This window comes from Malaya genurostris, chromosome 3 (assembly GCF_030247185.1).
Source record: "Malaya genurostris strain Urasoe2022 chromosome 3, Malgen_1.1, whole genome shotgun sequence".
In the NCBI taxonomy this organism is placed as follows: Eukaryota; Metazoa; Arthropoda; class Insecta; order Diptera; family Culicidae; genus Malaya; species Malaya genurostris.
In genome coordinates this window covers 178,447,983-178,462,428 of record NC_080572.1, presented here as the reverse complement: position 1 = coordinate 178,462,428, position 14,446 = coordinate 178,447,983, and the positions used below count along the sequence as shown (strand labels likewise).

Below are 14,446 nucleotides of genomic sequence, written 5' to 3'. Positions count from 1 at the left end.
CAGCAGAAGCAGCCAAAGGATTGTTCAGGCCAAGAATTAGAAAGTTGTGCGAAGCGATGCTTGCTGAAAATTCGAAGTTTATATTAATGGACGACGAAACCTACGACGCCACAATTTTATACGATGCGAAAAGGGCAAGAACTGAGCCAATCCGAAACATCGAGTCAAGTCGTGAAATTAGGCAAGAACGCTATAGTCTGGTAAGGTATTTGTGGCTGCGGAAAGATTTCTCAGTCCTTAATTACAACTGAATAGTGAAATAAAAATTATTGTTAGCGGACAACAGATCGTGATGGGACAGCTGTATCGCGTAAATGATACATGGAAGTTCTATGAGAAGGTAAACCGCTCACGTAGAGGTCACACACCACATGCCGAAATGTGCAGAGATATCAGTGGTAACTTTCTCACGAACGATTGTAAGTTGATTGACAGGTGGAAGCAGTACTACGACGAGCATTTGAATGGTGGAACACAAGATGCAGAGAATAGGAGTCAATCTGGGCGCACGCTAAGCAAACGACAGATTCCCTACACCTGATCTGTCGTAGATAAGTGAGGAGATCGACAAGCTGAGGAACAACAAAACCGCGGACAATGACCAAATGCCAGACGAGCTGCTCAAACATGGAGGAGAGGCACTGGTTGGAGCGCCGCACTGGATGATTTCGAGGATTCGGGAGGAGTAGATTATACGGCAGGAATGGATGAAAGGAGTGGTATGTCCCATTTACAAAAAAGGGTGATAAGATAGAGTGTTGCAGTAACCGCGCAATCACATTGCTGAACGCCGCCTACAAGGTACTCTCTCAAATCCTTTGCCGTCCTCTATCACCACTAGCTACGAAACACATATTTGCGATAAGACAAGTATTCCAGAGGTGTTGTGAATACAATGTACCCACGCTTCACCTATTCATTGACTACAAAGCGGCATACGACACTATCGATAGAGAACAGCTATGGTAGATTATGCACGAATACGTTTATCCAGATTGGTCAAATCAACAATGAATAGAATGATGTGTTACGTCCGGGTGTCTGAGACGCTCTTAAGTCCCTTCGAATTTCGAAGAAGGCTGCGGCAAAGTGATGGACTCTCTTGTCTCTTGGTCAATGTTGCTTTGGAAGGTGTGATTTGAAGAGCGAGGATCGACACGAGTTGTCCGATCGTTCGAAAGTCCGTACAGATTTTTGGTTTCGCTGACGACCTTGAGAAGTTGATGGAAACATACATCAGACTGAAAGCTAAAGCTAGGCGTATCGGTGTATCTGGCTATAAATGGGTCGAAAACAAAATACGCTCATTGGATCGGTTGTTTTCTATGACCACAAGATCTGGACTAAGTTGGACGAGGATGAACGCGCTCTTCGAAAGAAAGGTGCTACGGAACATCTATAGCGGAGTGCAAATGGAACACGTAGCGGACAACAACGACTGCTACCCTTCGAGGCCCAGCATAGATCCTACTGCCCTCTAACTAGATACTGCGTCTTACTATTACGCGGAATGAACGGTAGATTTATATTCCTCCAAAAATATTACTTTCGTTCCATAGGACAAGAACTCACCAAATTACTCTCAAATTCGACAAAAAAATGGTTGGTAGTTTTAAAATGGAAACAGAGTAAAAACATGCCGCGCAAAAATCTCAATCTAATGAAAAACCAATCACGATCTGCAATAGTTTCTCGGACGACAGTGCAGTGAAAATGGTTCTTTAATCCCATCCGGTTGAAACAAGAACAAGATGGATCGATCATGTGGAGGGTGATTTACAAAGTATCCGTACTGGTTGGCGACGAGCAGCCATGGACCGCGTTAGTTGAAGACGTGACCTTGATACAGTAAAGGACTACAGCTGCTACCCACATTATCAGATCCGAATGAATTCCGAATCAATTCCCAATCGGCGAAAAATTATCATTCGGAATTCCATATGGGAATCATGTGGAATTCCGAATAAATTCCACCTCCACAACCGATTCCGAATGAATTTCGCCTACAACCGGTTGATTCGACAATCTGTCGGAATTGAGTGAGAAGATGCGGACTGAATTGTCAATTCGTTTTCTTCTTATTCTTTCCCTTTTTTCGCGCTGATTTTCAGTTTATTTATAAATAAAAAAATTATATGACTGATATATTTAAATTCAAATCTTCAAGTTTTTCGTATGTACAGAACTAGTAAATAACCAGTTCTTTTATAATTCCAGTATAAATTGTTGAAATTCGCTGGAAACGAACCAAAAAGTCCTACCTTAGTCAGCATCATCCATTTCTCTAGCTGGAGTGTAATAAAATGGCGTAAGTCACCTAACTTTTACACTTACACATTCGTAAAATGAGCAAAAACTCAATGATATTTATACTGTCACTGTCAATCGGGCTGATCGAGCACCCAACTTAGGTGAAAATTCTAGCACTGAACCGATCGAGCTCTGAAAAATCGAATAGTCGAGTAAGAATTCATTACTCATTTCGTTATTTCGATAATGTGGGTAGTTAAGGTTCTCTTTCTAAATGAGGTTTAAACGTGGTAACAATCGAGTGATTTATTTACCACTATCTAAAATATCTTTAACAAATCGAAATGAATTCCATAATTTGTGAATTCTCATAACAATGCAAGCGTAGACAGATATGAACAAATATTCATGTTTACGTTGAAAGTTGTAAATACATTCAATGGAATCATTTTTCTGTAAACACATTAAATACATGATAAACTCGATGATTGGTTAAAATATTAAATTAATAATGATATGAGATAAGATGGGATTCAATGAGTGCTGAATAAAACAGCAATATTTTGCGAGCAGTATCGTTGGACCAGACCATCTTTCCTGTGTAAAACAGCTGATAGTAAGTGCTCTGGTCTGAAGTAGGATTACGTTACTAAAATTGTTATCATTTTTAGTTTTTGCAAATCATTCCTACCGGCATCTTATCTTGAACGATGATAAGGGACAGCTACACTTCTCATAGTCACAAACCACACGTTAGCTCTCCGTTACAGTGCATTGTTTGATTACCTTCAAATAAATAGGTAAACAAACCCGTCTGGTTGGCTTTTCACTTGAGCAGCTTTAGGAAAACAAATGACACCGACCCAGCTGGATCAGCATTTTCGTCGAAGGTACCGGTGTAGTATTGATTACACTTTGTACGGTCTGCGGAAGATTTAACTCAATATGATCAGTCGGTTGCAGGCTAGACTGCGATATCGTTGAAAATTGACAAACGTGACGGTATGTGAGAATATCTTGTGTTATCAGTTAATTGACTGTCATTCCTTTCGATAAATGTGGCTTTGGATATGATATTCGTGTTGGTACAAGTGTGACATACTTTGACGGAATTGAAATTATTTTTAAATAAACTTATTCTCATGAAGTTACCTATTTGCAGTCCGAGTTCATGTATTGAATTCGATTGTGACTTTGCTAGTCAAATGAAAAAACATTGTTAACGTTTTAAATCAGTATATTTCGCTGTTGATTATTGTAAAACAAGGAAGATCTCAGATGCTATGATCCAGAAACTATAGTCCTAAAACTAAAACTGAGATTACAAAATAATTTAGTTTTTTTTTTTGTCGAAACAATAAATCTTCTATAAGGGACGGATATAACGTGATGGGCAAGTCGATGCTTTTCACGCAGCCCGCCTGAGTTCGATACCCAACCCCGCACATAGGGACCGAAGAGGCGAATGATCTGAAGGTTAAAACCCCTATAATCGACACAAAAAAATAAAAAATCTCCAATATCATTACCGAGCGAACGGTAGAAGTGTAAGAAATTTATGATTGTCGCCTGCAAGATTAAAATTAGGTGCTTTACAAGTGTTCACAGTGGTTATAAGGGTTCCAAAGCGCTGTATGGGAAACGGATCAATTTTGAATATAATTAAAAAAAAAACAAAATGTTTGAATTCGAAAATTTCACGTACCTCCGGTGATTTATCAAGATCGAAAATCTTCAAGTTTTGACCGCGATGTGACAGCAGTTTAGTCCGATTTAGCTCAACTTTTGCCAATTGATATTTTCTGAGATGCTAAATATTTTTTGCACTTTCGCTTCAGATAATGAGACATGACCATTTATTGGTCATTTATTTGATAGGTTGGAGTCTAGGGAACTTCACAAACATAATATTCGTTATTTTACCAATATCTTTCAATCTGTTTTCCGCTCGGTAGCAATGAAATACAAAAAATAATTGATTCGTTTTTGTAAAAACAATAAATATTTGAGTCATAACATCTGGAAACACTGTTTATGTTATTCTAGTTTAATTGTAATTTATAGTTACCGGATCTGAAAGGTTTTGACAGCAGCTTGTTTTGAAATCTGCCCTCAATCAGTGATGAAAGCTTCATTACGATTCATCATGTTTCAAAGAAGCTATACTTGATGGAAGCCGCGACCAAAGTGGCTAAATTGACCGTGTGCAGTTTTATCAAACATTTACGTGAGCGGCATACTATCAAGTGCCATGATCACAGCAAGCGTCGTAGTGGAATCGGAAGCTGCTTTTGAAGCTGTTAGGAAAGATTAGGGCGAACACAGGGCTGTCAGAATATGATATCGCCAAGAAATTCAATGTCGGTTGACATCACCGTCAGAAGTATTTCACTCTTATCGTGCCAGTAAGCAATCAAACAGAATACTGAAATAGAATCTAGCGACCAAAAGTCGTGTCCAGTAGTTCTATAAAATACGAATTGCGAGAGATGAATCCTAATGAACGACGAAAGATTATGGATAGCTTTCCGGATAAGAGTTCTAGAAAGTCATTAATCGAAGTAACGTTCGTCGTATGTTCAAACTCGTTATCGGCAATAAACTTGCCCGAAAGCTTATTACCTGGCAAGCTATTTGCAGTTGTGGAAAAAAATCCCAGATTTTCCTGACTACCCAAGGAACAATTTTTGTCACTGCAGCTTATTTGTGATCAGTTTAAAACACGATATTTGAGTTATTGTTACTTACATTTAATTTCTTGCATGACTCAAAAAGCGCAGTTTTAGCTAGTGACTAGTGATAAGTCAAAAACTAGTTGGTGCTTCGTTGCAAGGAAATTCTAAAATAACTGATTTTTCGCAAGATGAAAACAACTTATATCAAGTAAATTTGTTACAACTTGTCATCAACAACAATGTACATAACAGAGAGAAGGTTTTTAAAACATAAAGAAAAAAATGATGTTTTTTTTATTTAATGGATAGTTTTTTTATTCCGGCCTATTTGCGTACAAGCTTTACGTGGCCGATTGAGCCGATTGCCGCATCGGTGGTATTGTTTTTGGTTTCGTTGAAGGGGATGCTTCATTGTTGTTGGCGGCTGTCACAGGTGTACTGGGGTTGCTTGGGATTTGTGTGAAGGAAGCACCGTTGTCCTTTGGTGTAGTTGTCTCCTTGTCCAGTTGATCACATGGCTTACCGTAGTGAACAGCTTTTTGGCAATATGGACATGTGGCCATCTGATTGTCATAGGTAACAAGTGATTAGCACGGAATTCTTGTATCTTGATCGAATATCACATAAGAAGGTATAGGCTTCTTCAAGTGTATGCGTAATAAACGTACGCCATTTAGAATACCGTGGAAAAAATTCTTCCACTTTTATTTTCGATAGAGAGAATCTCTCCGTATTGGGACATGGTTTTGCGAATATAATAATCGGTGACGCTTGAGTGAAGATCATGCACACACACTTCTATAGCACTATGATGTTATTTCCCTCCCATGCACAGTGGTCCGAAACGAGAAATTAGCGGGACAAAAATATTTTCACTATTAAATATTAGTTTTTTGTAGTTGGTGTCTTCACAAAAATTGTTTATAATTTATTAGGAGTTATGCAATGTTTTTGAGTTTTTTGAAGGTATTTTTAAAACTAATTTAAAAAAGTTAAAAAAAATAACACCCTTCCAATTTTCTCTAAAATGATGATTTTTTCAACAACTTTTTTGAAGACAACTTTTGCGTAGAACGTTTCACAAAAAAATTAGAACAAAAAAGTGATTTTTCAGAAGCCACCCTACTTTTACTCGGAAAATTGATGTAACTCGATCAAACGAAGAGCTATAGAGGTGCTTTTTTCAACAAATTTGCTCAATTTAAAATTTTCTACAACTTTATTGTACAACAAAATCGTTTTTGAGTTCAATTAAGAAAGTTATATTTCAGATTTCAATCTAAATGAGGACCACCCTAGTAACTTTCTTCATCAGAAGGAGCGCCATTTGATTACAAACAACTTTTGTGAAGACACCAACTACAAAAAAAGGCGGGTGGGTAATGTCAGAGACATAACTGGATGTCGTGAATACGAAAACAACTGACATGCTCCTTAACACTTCCGAATATCAATTGTATGAATTATGCACGCATTCCCCTTTTTTCACATTTTTCGCAAAAACAAAGAAAGCTTCACTTGATCTCGATTACTGTGAATTTCACACAGCGAAAAGTGCACAAATCTAAGCAAACTATTCTTGATTTGCAGTAAACTGAGGATATTTCCCTACGATTTGCAAACAACAAATCCTAATAGTTCTTTAGAAAACTTTTAGAGCCATTAGAACGGCTGATATTGTGCAATGCTCTCCACCGATGTTTTTTTTCCCAATGCTAATGACTGGCAGCTGTGACGTAATCACTCTTGTCGAAAGCGTGCAGACGACACAAAACACATCTGCTCGCAGTGGCGATACAATCCAAACTGATTCAAGTTTTGTTGAGAGGCTTGTTTCTACCTGATTTCGTTTGTAGCTTTTTCACTAATGGGCGGTCCTAACGGCTATAAAAATAGCCGCATACAGAATTTTAATGTCGATTATTTCATTTCGGATTTGCATATTTTATTGAAAGAAACTATCAATATGCTGTAGGGATTCGTTTCCAGCATTCAGAAGAGTCAAATTGCGTAATTCTCTACGACATTAAACTCTGGAACATTTTTCGCAAAAAAAGGCTTCACTTGATCTCGATTACTATGAATTTCACACAGCGAAAAGTGCACAAATCTAAGCAAATTGTTCTTGATTTGCAGTAAACTGAGGATATTTCCCTACGATTTGCGAACAACAAATCCTAATAGTTCTTTAGAAAACTTTTAGAGCCATTAGAACGGCTGATATTGTGCAATGCTCTCCACCGTTGTTTTTTTCCCAATGCTAATGACTGGCAGCTGTGACGTAATCGCTCTTGTCGAAAGCGTGCAGACGACACAAAACACCTCTGCTCGCAGTGGCGATTGAATCCAAACTGATTGAATTTTTGTTAAGAGATTTCCTTTTATGTGATTTCGTTTGTAGCTTTTTCTAGCATTCACAAGGACCAAATTGAGGAACTCAATTTGGTCCGTCGCTGCTGGTTGATGATTCCACTCCCACGACGTCTGCTTCCATCGAACGCACGAAAAGAAATGATCGATTTTTGACCACGGTTCCCCTTTTATACGCATTCAGTTGAAGATATGTGCCTGACTACCTCAAAATCGTCGTCCTTGCGCGAAAAACCCAAGCGGAAGTAAGGTGTTTTCCGCGTTGTTTTCAAATTTTAAGAAAACTTAATTTTTGAGTTGTTTGTGGTTATCGCACACTGTTCAAAATATTATCCTGAATTCCTGATCATATTTTTGATGAAATGGTGAAAGAATTATGTTGCTACCATTAATACAAGTCGAGATATTCACGATTAAGTTCTGCCCATTCTTCCATATGGCTAATTTTGAAAAGGCGCCCCATAGTAAAGTAAGTCGTATTCACGACAAAAACTAATATTTAATAGTGAAAACATTTTTGTCACGCTAATTTCCCGTTTCGGACCATAGTGCCATGGTTGGTGAACTTGAAGGTATTTTAGCTTCATTAATGAATTTAATGAATGAGATATGGAACGGCTTAAATAAGATTTTGATTGCATTACACTCCAGCATCCGGGGTTTCAGAGACCGGTAGGGCATAACTGAGCTCTGTTTTATGTTTCATTTTCATACTGCCGGCCCTTATTACCAGCAAAGATGGCATTTATCGTATCAAAGAACGCTCACTGGCAACTCTTCACACGATTGAATCAGTGCCATCATAGAGAGACGTATTTCATCGCAACAACAAAAACCCGGCATGGCTCATTTAACATAGAATCGACACCAGTGCGAGAGCGAATTTCTCTCGATGACATTTCTGAGAATCAAAGGTTTGCACGCTGCTGTGGGGATCTTCTCTGAAGCAACAAACGGTCGCTTTTTCTCGTTTCGCTATCCGATTCTATGCAAGCAGTTGATAATTGCGATAGAATCATTCTACTATTGCCGCTTATTCTAACTATGTGCATATAACCTTTGTATAAGTTGTGTCTATGAAAATGTCTGTGAATGCTCCACACAAGGGTTTTGAAATATTGCAACCTAGTATGAGAATCATCAAGTTGAATCATCGATTCGATTTTCTGCGATAATTGTCAATGTTTAAAAAATGTAATATTCTTGTTATATTTATGTTCCATACTCTTCCTGCGACGCCAAAAATTTCCTGCAATATTCAAAGCACTTATTCTTCACTAGCCTATAACAAAACTTTGATTATATTGCAATTGTTATCTTTACGTTGCCGTAATCAATCAATAGTTATCTGAATTAATGCTTAAACTGTATATTAGAATTCAACTATATCTATGTCACCGGTATATCAATTCACGATAACGATTTGCACCGACGCTTACGTGCTCATAATGGTTTCACAACGTCAAATAAACTTTTTTTTAACTAGTAGTTAAAAGCAAAGCAATAATACAATATATGTTTGAATTAAGTAATGATAATTTATAACTGAAAATTAGTTCAATATGACAAAAAGAGATAGTAATTGGAAAAAGAAATAGCCATTTGGTAACTAATTATGTAAATCGAAACATTGTTGTCATCCTTTTTTAACCAGTGTAACATAAAAAACATATTCGGGCTGTTGTGGCATAATAGGTCGGGTTCAGTCATATCAGAACTAGTTTCGGATTGGTACTAGGGTAGTAGATTCTTAAATGAAGCAGGAGTGCCTGAAAAAGTGTACTCTTCCATACATTTAAACTCGCAGTTGACAATCCTGTTTGGTCTGATTTGGCAAGCTGTCACTACAAGAGGGAAATGCTATAGTGGCATAGAAACAACTGGACTTCGAGAAGGACATCAATTCACCCAATAGCTAAGCGAAGGAAAGTTTCCTATTTTCCTCCCAAGTAGCATGTTAAGTTGTTGTCCTGTATTTTTCTACTGATTGTGAAATTTATCAAGTAAGTTTACCTTACTATTCTTGTAACTGTTTTGTTATGGAAAAAGCGCAATTTTCTGTGTTGTGCAACATATCTTTAAGTTCTTCCGTTATTACGAACATTTATTCACAATTATTGTGCAACTGATACAAAACTCATGCGTCGATCGCATCACAGAGGCAGTCATAGAATCAGCGAAAAAACAATCGTGAAACTCGTGAAAACTACTACCTACTGTAAACAAGAAATGGAATGACGTTTACAAAAACATAACAAACCTAAGTTCTAATAAATAAGTTTCATATTTGATTTTCAATACCACTGTTTTTAACACAAACATGGATCTTGTAAAATAACCTGCACATGAAAAATGATAATGCTACATATTGTAGAATTGATCTTTTGTGTTTTTGTAAATGAAAAATCGACAACGAACTGCTTTTTTATGGTGAAACATGTATTCGTACGCATGAAATATTCAAGCGCCTTTGAATTAACGTGTTTTAATGATTGTACACCAACTTCTGTGAAAATAACAATCTATTATTTTTAATGAGCATCATCGGTATGGTGTTTAAAATACGTATATTCAAGCATACTTAAAATTTCCAGACGGTTTTTATCGAACTAATGTTTTATTGAGCCTGAAAAATCTCGAAATGAATTTTTCTTCAATTTTTTCTAATATGGCATCGATGGTAACAGTGAGTGGAATAGAAAATGGTTCAGGCAACGTAATGATTTATATTATTTAAATAACGGTATATATTAACATGTGAATATATCTGAGAGAAATATTATACTTTTTGTTTTTATTTTAAACAAACTAGTTGAATTAAGTAGCAATACAGTATAAAGATTCTTAACGGGCCCGACATTTGTGATACCCACTATAGGTATTATTTTGGCAAGCCCATGTGTTGGAGTTGTACAAACAAGTTGCACAAACAGTATCATGAGAGTAACTTTAATGAACTTAACTTTTCGTTCATAAGTGATGTCAGATCTGCTCATTTTTTCAGCAAGATGAAAACCAAACACAATTGTTCTGATTGAGTTTTGTTTTCATTGCGTATGTAATGTTGTGTTTCTGAAACTGTTTTGATAATATTCTCATCTTTGTTAGTTTTGTTTTTATTTCAAATAGACAAATATTGCATAACGATCTTGAAATTTTTGGATTTCATATCATTGTTTTTCTAAGAATGAAGAAAACTACTCACACTGACCTACAATTTTATGAGGCAGCCAAAACTATGTAGACTCAAAAGAAACTTTTTTTCACATTAATGTTATAATTCATTTTGTTATTTTGTCTTCCACAAGATATCAATAATCATTTCGACATATTTTGTGTCCAATACAATTTGGAAATTTGTTTATAAGTTGCCCAATTGGTGTAGTTACTTACATTTTACATGACGATGTGGAATTTTTTACAGAACTTCAAGAACTGTTAGTGCAATATGGACAAGTTGGTGATCTGCTGCATAGTTGATTTAGACGTACTGGAAGTAGTTCTACAGTGATTTTTTCGGTAGTATTGTGAAACTTTACAAGAATAAATTGCACAATCAATTTTAATATGTTTAAAAATCTTTCTGAACATTGATAACATAAATAATAATTCTAAAACAATTTTAGAACATCTTGATATTTCGATAAGTTACATTTGCTACTTGGGCTATTATTGTGTAAGGAATGAGCTTCATTTTGAGAAGTCAACATTGTTACTTCATTTCATCAAGCTTTATTTGTACATCTAAGCATTTCGGTAATACTTGTGGAACTACGATTGAAATGAAATTTTCATTAACAACGTTTTTTTTTGCGATTAATATCGAAAAAAACGCTTTGAAGGTAAAAATTTATGTCACATCTAACAGTCGATGAGAGTCATGGTATGTGACACTTGGACCTTCACACCTCGATTTAAAAGCCAATTCATGAAAGGACTTAATATCTCTATGTCCCATCTGATAAGGTTTCTCGTATAACCGTACGAAGGCAATGAAAAGCAAAAGATAATGTTTACCTTTTATACATACATCATACAAACAATCAGTAAACAACCGGCTTTGAAATTCTACGAAGAAAGAAAGTGAATGATAACAACTGCAAACGTAACGTTCTCATGGAAATACTGTTGCGCACTGTCCTTAAACGTGATAACTTGTGTACTGACAACACGTGCTTGAAAGTATCTCGTCATTCACTGTGTTTATTGTAGTTAGAAGATAGCAGCATCTGCCAGTGATTCGCGACTGATTGAATAATTCAGTTCAATTTTGGCAGTGATAATGTACGGACTGCAAGGTTCCGCTGTGCTACTGAGTGTGATTGTGGTGCTTTTTTCTGCAAGCGAAGCAGCCAAAATTCTCGGGATTCTTCCCTCGGCAGGATGGTCTCATTACGCGATTGGAGAAGGTATAATGAAAGCACTGAGCCGTGCAGGACACGAGGTAACCGTCGTCGGTGCTCACCATTGGAAGCAGGCGCCAAGCAGTTATCGTACGATTGTATTGGAGGAACTAAAATTTGATAAAGCAGGTGATTATGGGACATAATTTGAATTTGTTTGTCACTTACTAATATTGAATCCATGATCTAGGGGCTGAGCCCGATCTGTTCCAGTACCGAAATGACCATAATTTAAATGTGCTTTATCTGTTGTACACGACAATCGGACCGGGTCTATCAGAAATAATTTTAACCCATCCAAATGTGAAAGAGTTGTTAAAATCTAACGAATCGTTCGATGCTGTTATCGTGGAGAGCTTTGCGAGTGAAGCGTTGTATGGATTTGCTCAGCATTTCAATGCACCACTGATTACATTCTCACCTTTTGGAGCATCCATGTGGGCAAACGAACTCGTCGGTACACCATATCCTTATTCACAAATTCCGCATACGTTTTTGAGTTACACTGATCGGATGACTTTTGGAGAAAGATTCATCAATGCATTCGTCTGGAATGTAGATAGTTTCTACTACAGAAACTTCTTTCTTCCTGGTCAAGAAATTATGTATAAAAAGTATTTTCCGAACGCCACGATGCCTCTTCGTCAAGTTATGAAAAACACTAGCTTAGTGTTTCTGAATCAACATTTTAGTTTGAGTTTTCCTCATCCATATGCACCGAACATGATTGAGGTGGGCGGAATACAAATCAGCGAACCTAAGAAACTACCAGAGGTAATAATCTTCCACGTTTTCTCGTAGTTCCCAAATAACGAAATATTTCCTCCTCAGGACATTCAAACATTCATCAACAACTCCAAACACGGTGTCATTTATTTCAGCATGGGATCTATGCTGAAGGGATGCAATTTTCCGGAAGACAAGCGAAATGCCTTTATAGAAGCATTTTCCAAATTGAAGGAAAATATTCTGTGGAAGTATGAAAATACCAGTTTACCCAATAAACCGAAAAATGTTCTGGTGAAACAGTGGCTAGCCCAAAATGATATACTGGCACACCCGAACGTTAAACTGTTCATCACTCATGGAGGGCTGCTCGGTTCGACGGAAGCTTTGTACCACGGTAAACCCATGCTCGGAATTCCGATTTACGGAGATCAACGGATGAACATGGCCCGAGCCGAAAAGGCTGGATATGGAGCACATCTTGAGTATGAAACCCTGAATGCGGAATCGATTTATCAAAGTATCCGAGCTATTTTGGACGATGCTTCGTACACTGAAAATGCAAGGTCAATTTCCGAGAGATATCGCGACAAACCAATGAGCCCTTCGCAGACGGTTGTGTATTGGGTGGAATATGTCATCAGACATCGTGGCGCTCCCCAACTGCGATCATCTGCCGTTGATTTGTCGTATTTTGAGTATAACCTGTTCGATGTTTACGGTTCATTCGTATTGCTAGTTGTTCTATTTTTGGGAAGTTTTATTTACATGTTGAGAAACGTTCCGCTATTATTTGGCCGATCGCCGAATACCAAAAATAGTAACAACAAGAAATCTGATTAAACTAGCATATTTTTACGATGCAGGTGACGTTTTCATACTGGTATCAGAGATTAGGAGATAAGATTGTTGCCAAATTAGGTCAAAATTTAGGTAATTTTTTATAAGATAGAAATATCACTATTAAATCATATGATTATAGCTCCACTCATTAATACAACCAAAATTGACAGGTATATATAGTGAAAACGAAAACTTGCAGCATCAATGAAAATATAGCGTTCTTATACTATAGTGAGCATAGCTGGTCTAAACTATTACTTGTACGATGTTAAGTGATCCGCGTATCTGTGCAATATATGTTAGTATATAATGTTTTGTTCCAATAATAGCACCGTCAATTATAGGATGGCATCGAACATTTGTAAATATTAGGAAAAAGAAATAGTTTATGTTAAACAATTTGAAATTCTGTGAAGTATCTAATTAGAGTAATAAAAAACAATGTTCAAGAATATATTATTTGTTTATGACTGAAAACGGTGTACATGAAGTTCGTCTTTGAATAATCGATTGTCTCTTGTGCATTTCAATGTATTTTTTTCGTTAATTTTTTGTATACTCATGACGACTCGATTACTAGCCTGTTTGATTAAAAGACAAGCGCTTAGCGGATTATGTGAGTCCGCGAGGTGGTATTAGCAGTGCTACATAATCTGTTAATGCTTTGAGTAGCCGAAGGAGAAACGTAAAAAATTAAATCATTCGATTGCACTTTAGCACAAACCGGAAATAGCTAATACTTTACGTCTTCTAAGCGGATCAAATTGAACCATTAACAGTCCAACATAATCTGCTAATGAACTGATGAGCCGAAGGCGAAATAGAAAAAATGTAATTAAAAGACTTCAAATCGTTGTAAGTATGTTGAAGAAAATCAAAATTACACTCTTAAAACTGATGCAACCGATACAAAACTTCTATATTTCATGTTTTTGACCATCGTTTGTGGAAAAATGCTCATGAAATTGGTAGTTTTCTACTTATGTTATCACACTTTAGTTACGGAACCGGATGTCGGATCCGGATAAAATGTTCCAGAAAAAACATACGAATAGGAAACTATAAGATCTTTCATTTGAATCTTAGTTTGCGAAAATTAAGCCGTTTCCGAGAAAATTGATTGCACACATTTTCTCTAATTTTAATATATTACCCTGTATCTCCGAAATCGAAAGTCGG

At 36.7% G+C, this 14,446-nt stretch overlaps 1 protein-coding gene across 5 annotated transcripts; it reads left to right on the top strand.

The window, feature by feature from the left end:
• Window positions 1-3,153: 3,153 nt before the first annotated feature.
• LOC131436132 (UDP-glycosyltransferase UGT5-like) lies at window positions 3,154-13,721 on the top strand. Of its 5 annotated transcripts, none has more exons than XM_058604637.1 (4): window positions 3,154-3,252; window positions 11,262-11,827; window positions 11,889-12,472; window positions 12,530-13,721. In XM_058604637.1, the coding sequence occupies exons 2-4, from the start codon at window positions 11,578-11,580 to the stop codon at window positions 13,265-13,267; spliced, it is 1,572 nt and encodes a 523-aa protein (XP_058460620.1). In that variant the 5' UTR covers window positions 3,154-3,252; window positions 11,262-11,577; the 3' UTR covers window positions 13,268-13,721. The 5 variants fall into 5 exon arrangements, with proteins under 5 accessions (XP_058460620.1, XP_058460622.1, XP_058460625.1 ...); XM_058604639.1 differs by having other exon boundaries at window positions 3,187-3,252; window positions 11,343-11,827; XM_058604642.1 differs by having other exon boundaries at window positions 3,218-3,252; window positions 11,573-11,827.
• Window positions 13,722-14,446: the final 725 nt, after the last annotated feature.

Bases quoted from the DNA above. Each gene is read 5' to 3' on its own strand.
- LOC131436132 (XM_058604637.1), top strand. From the start codon at position 11,578: ATGTACGGACTGCAAGGTTCCGCTGTGCTACTGAGTGTGATTGTGGTG. The intron at 11,828-11,888 runs GTGATTATGGGA...TCCATGATCTAG, and splicing joins ACTAAAATTTGATAAAGCAG to GGGCTGAGCCCGATCTGTTC. The intron at 12,473-12,529 runs GTAATAATCTTC...TTTCCTCCTCAG, and splicing joins AACCTAAGAAACTACCAGAG to GACATTCAAACATTCATCAA.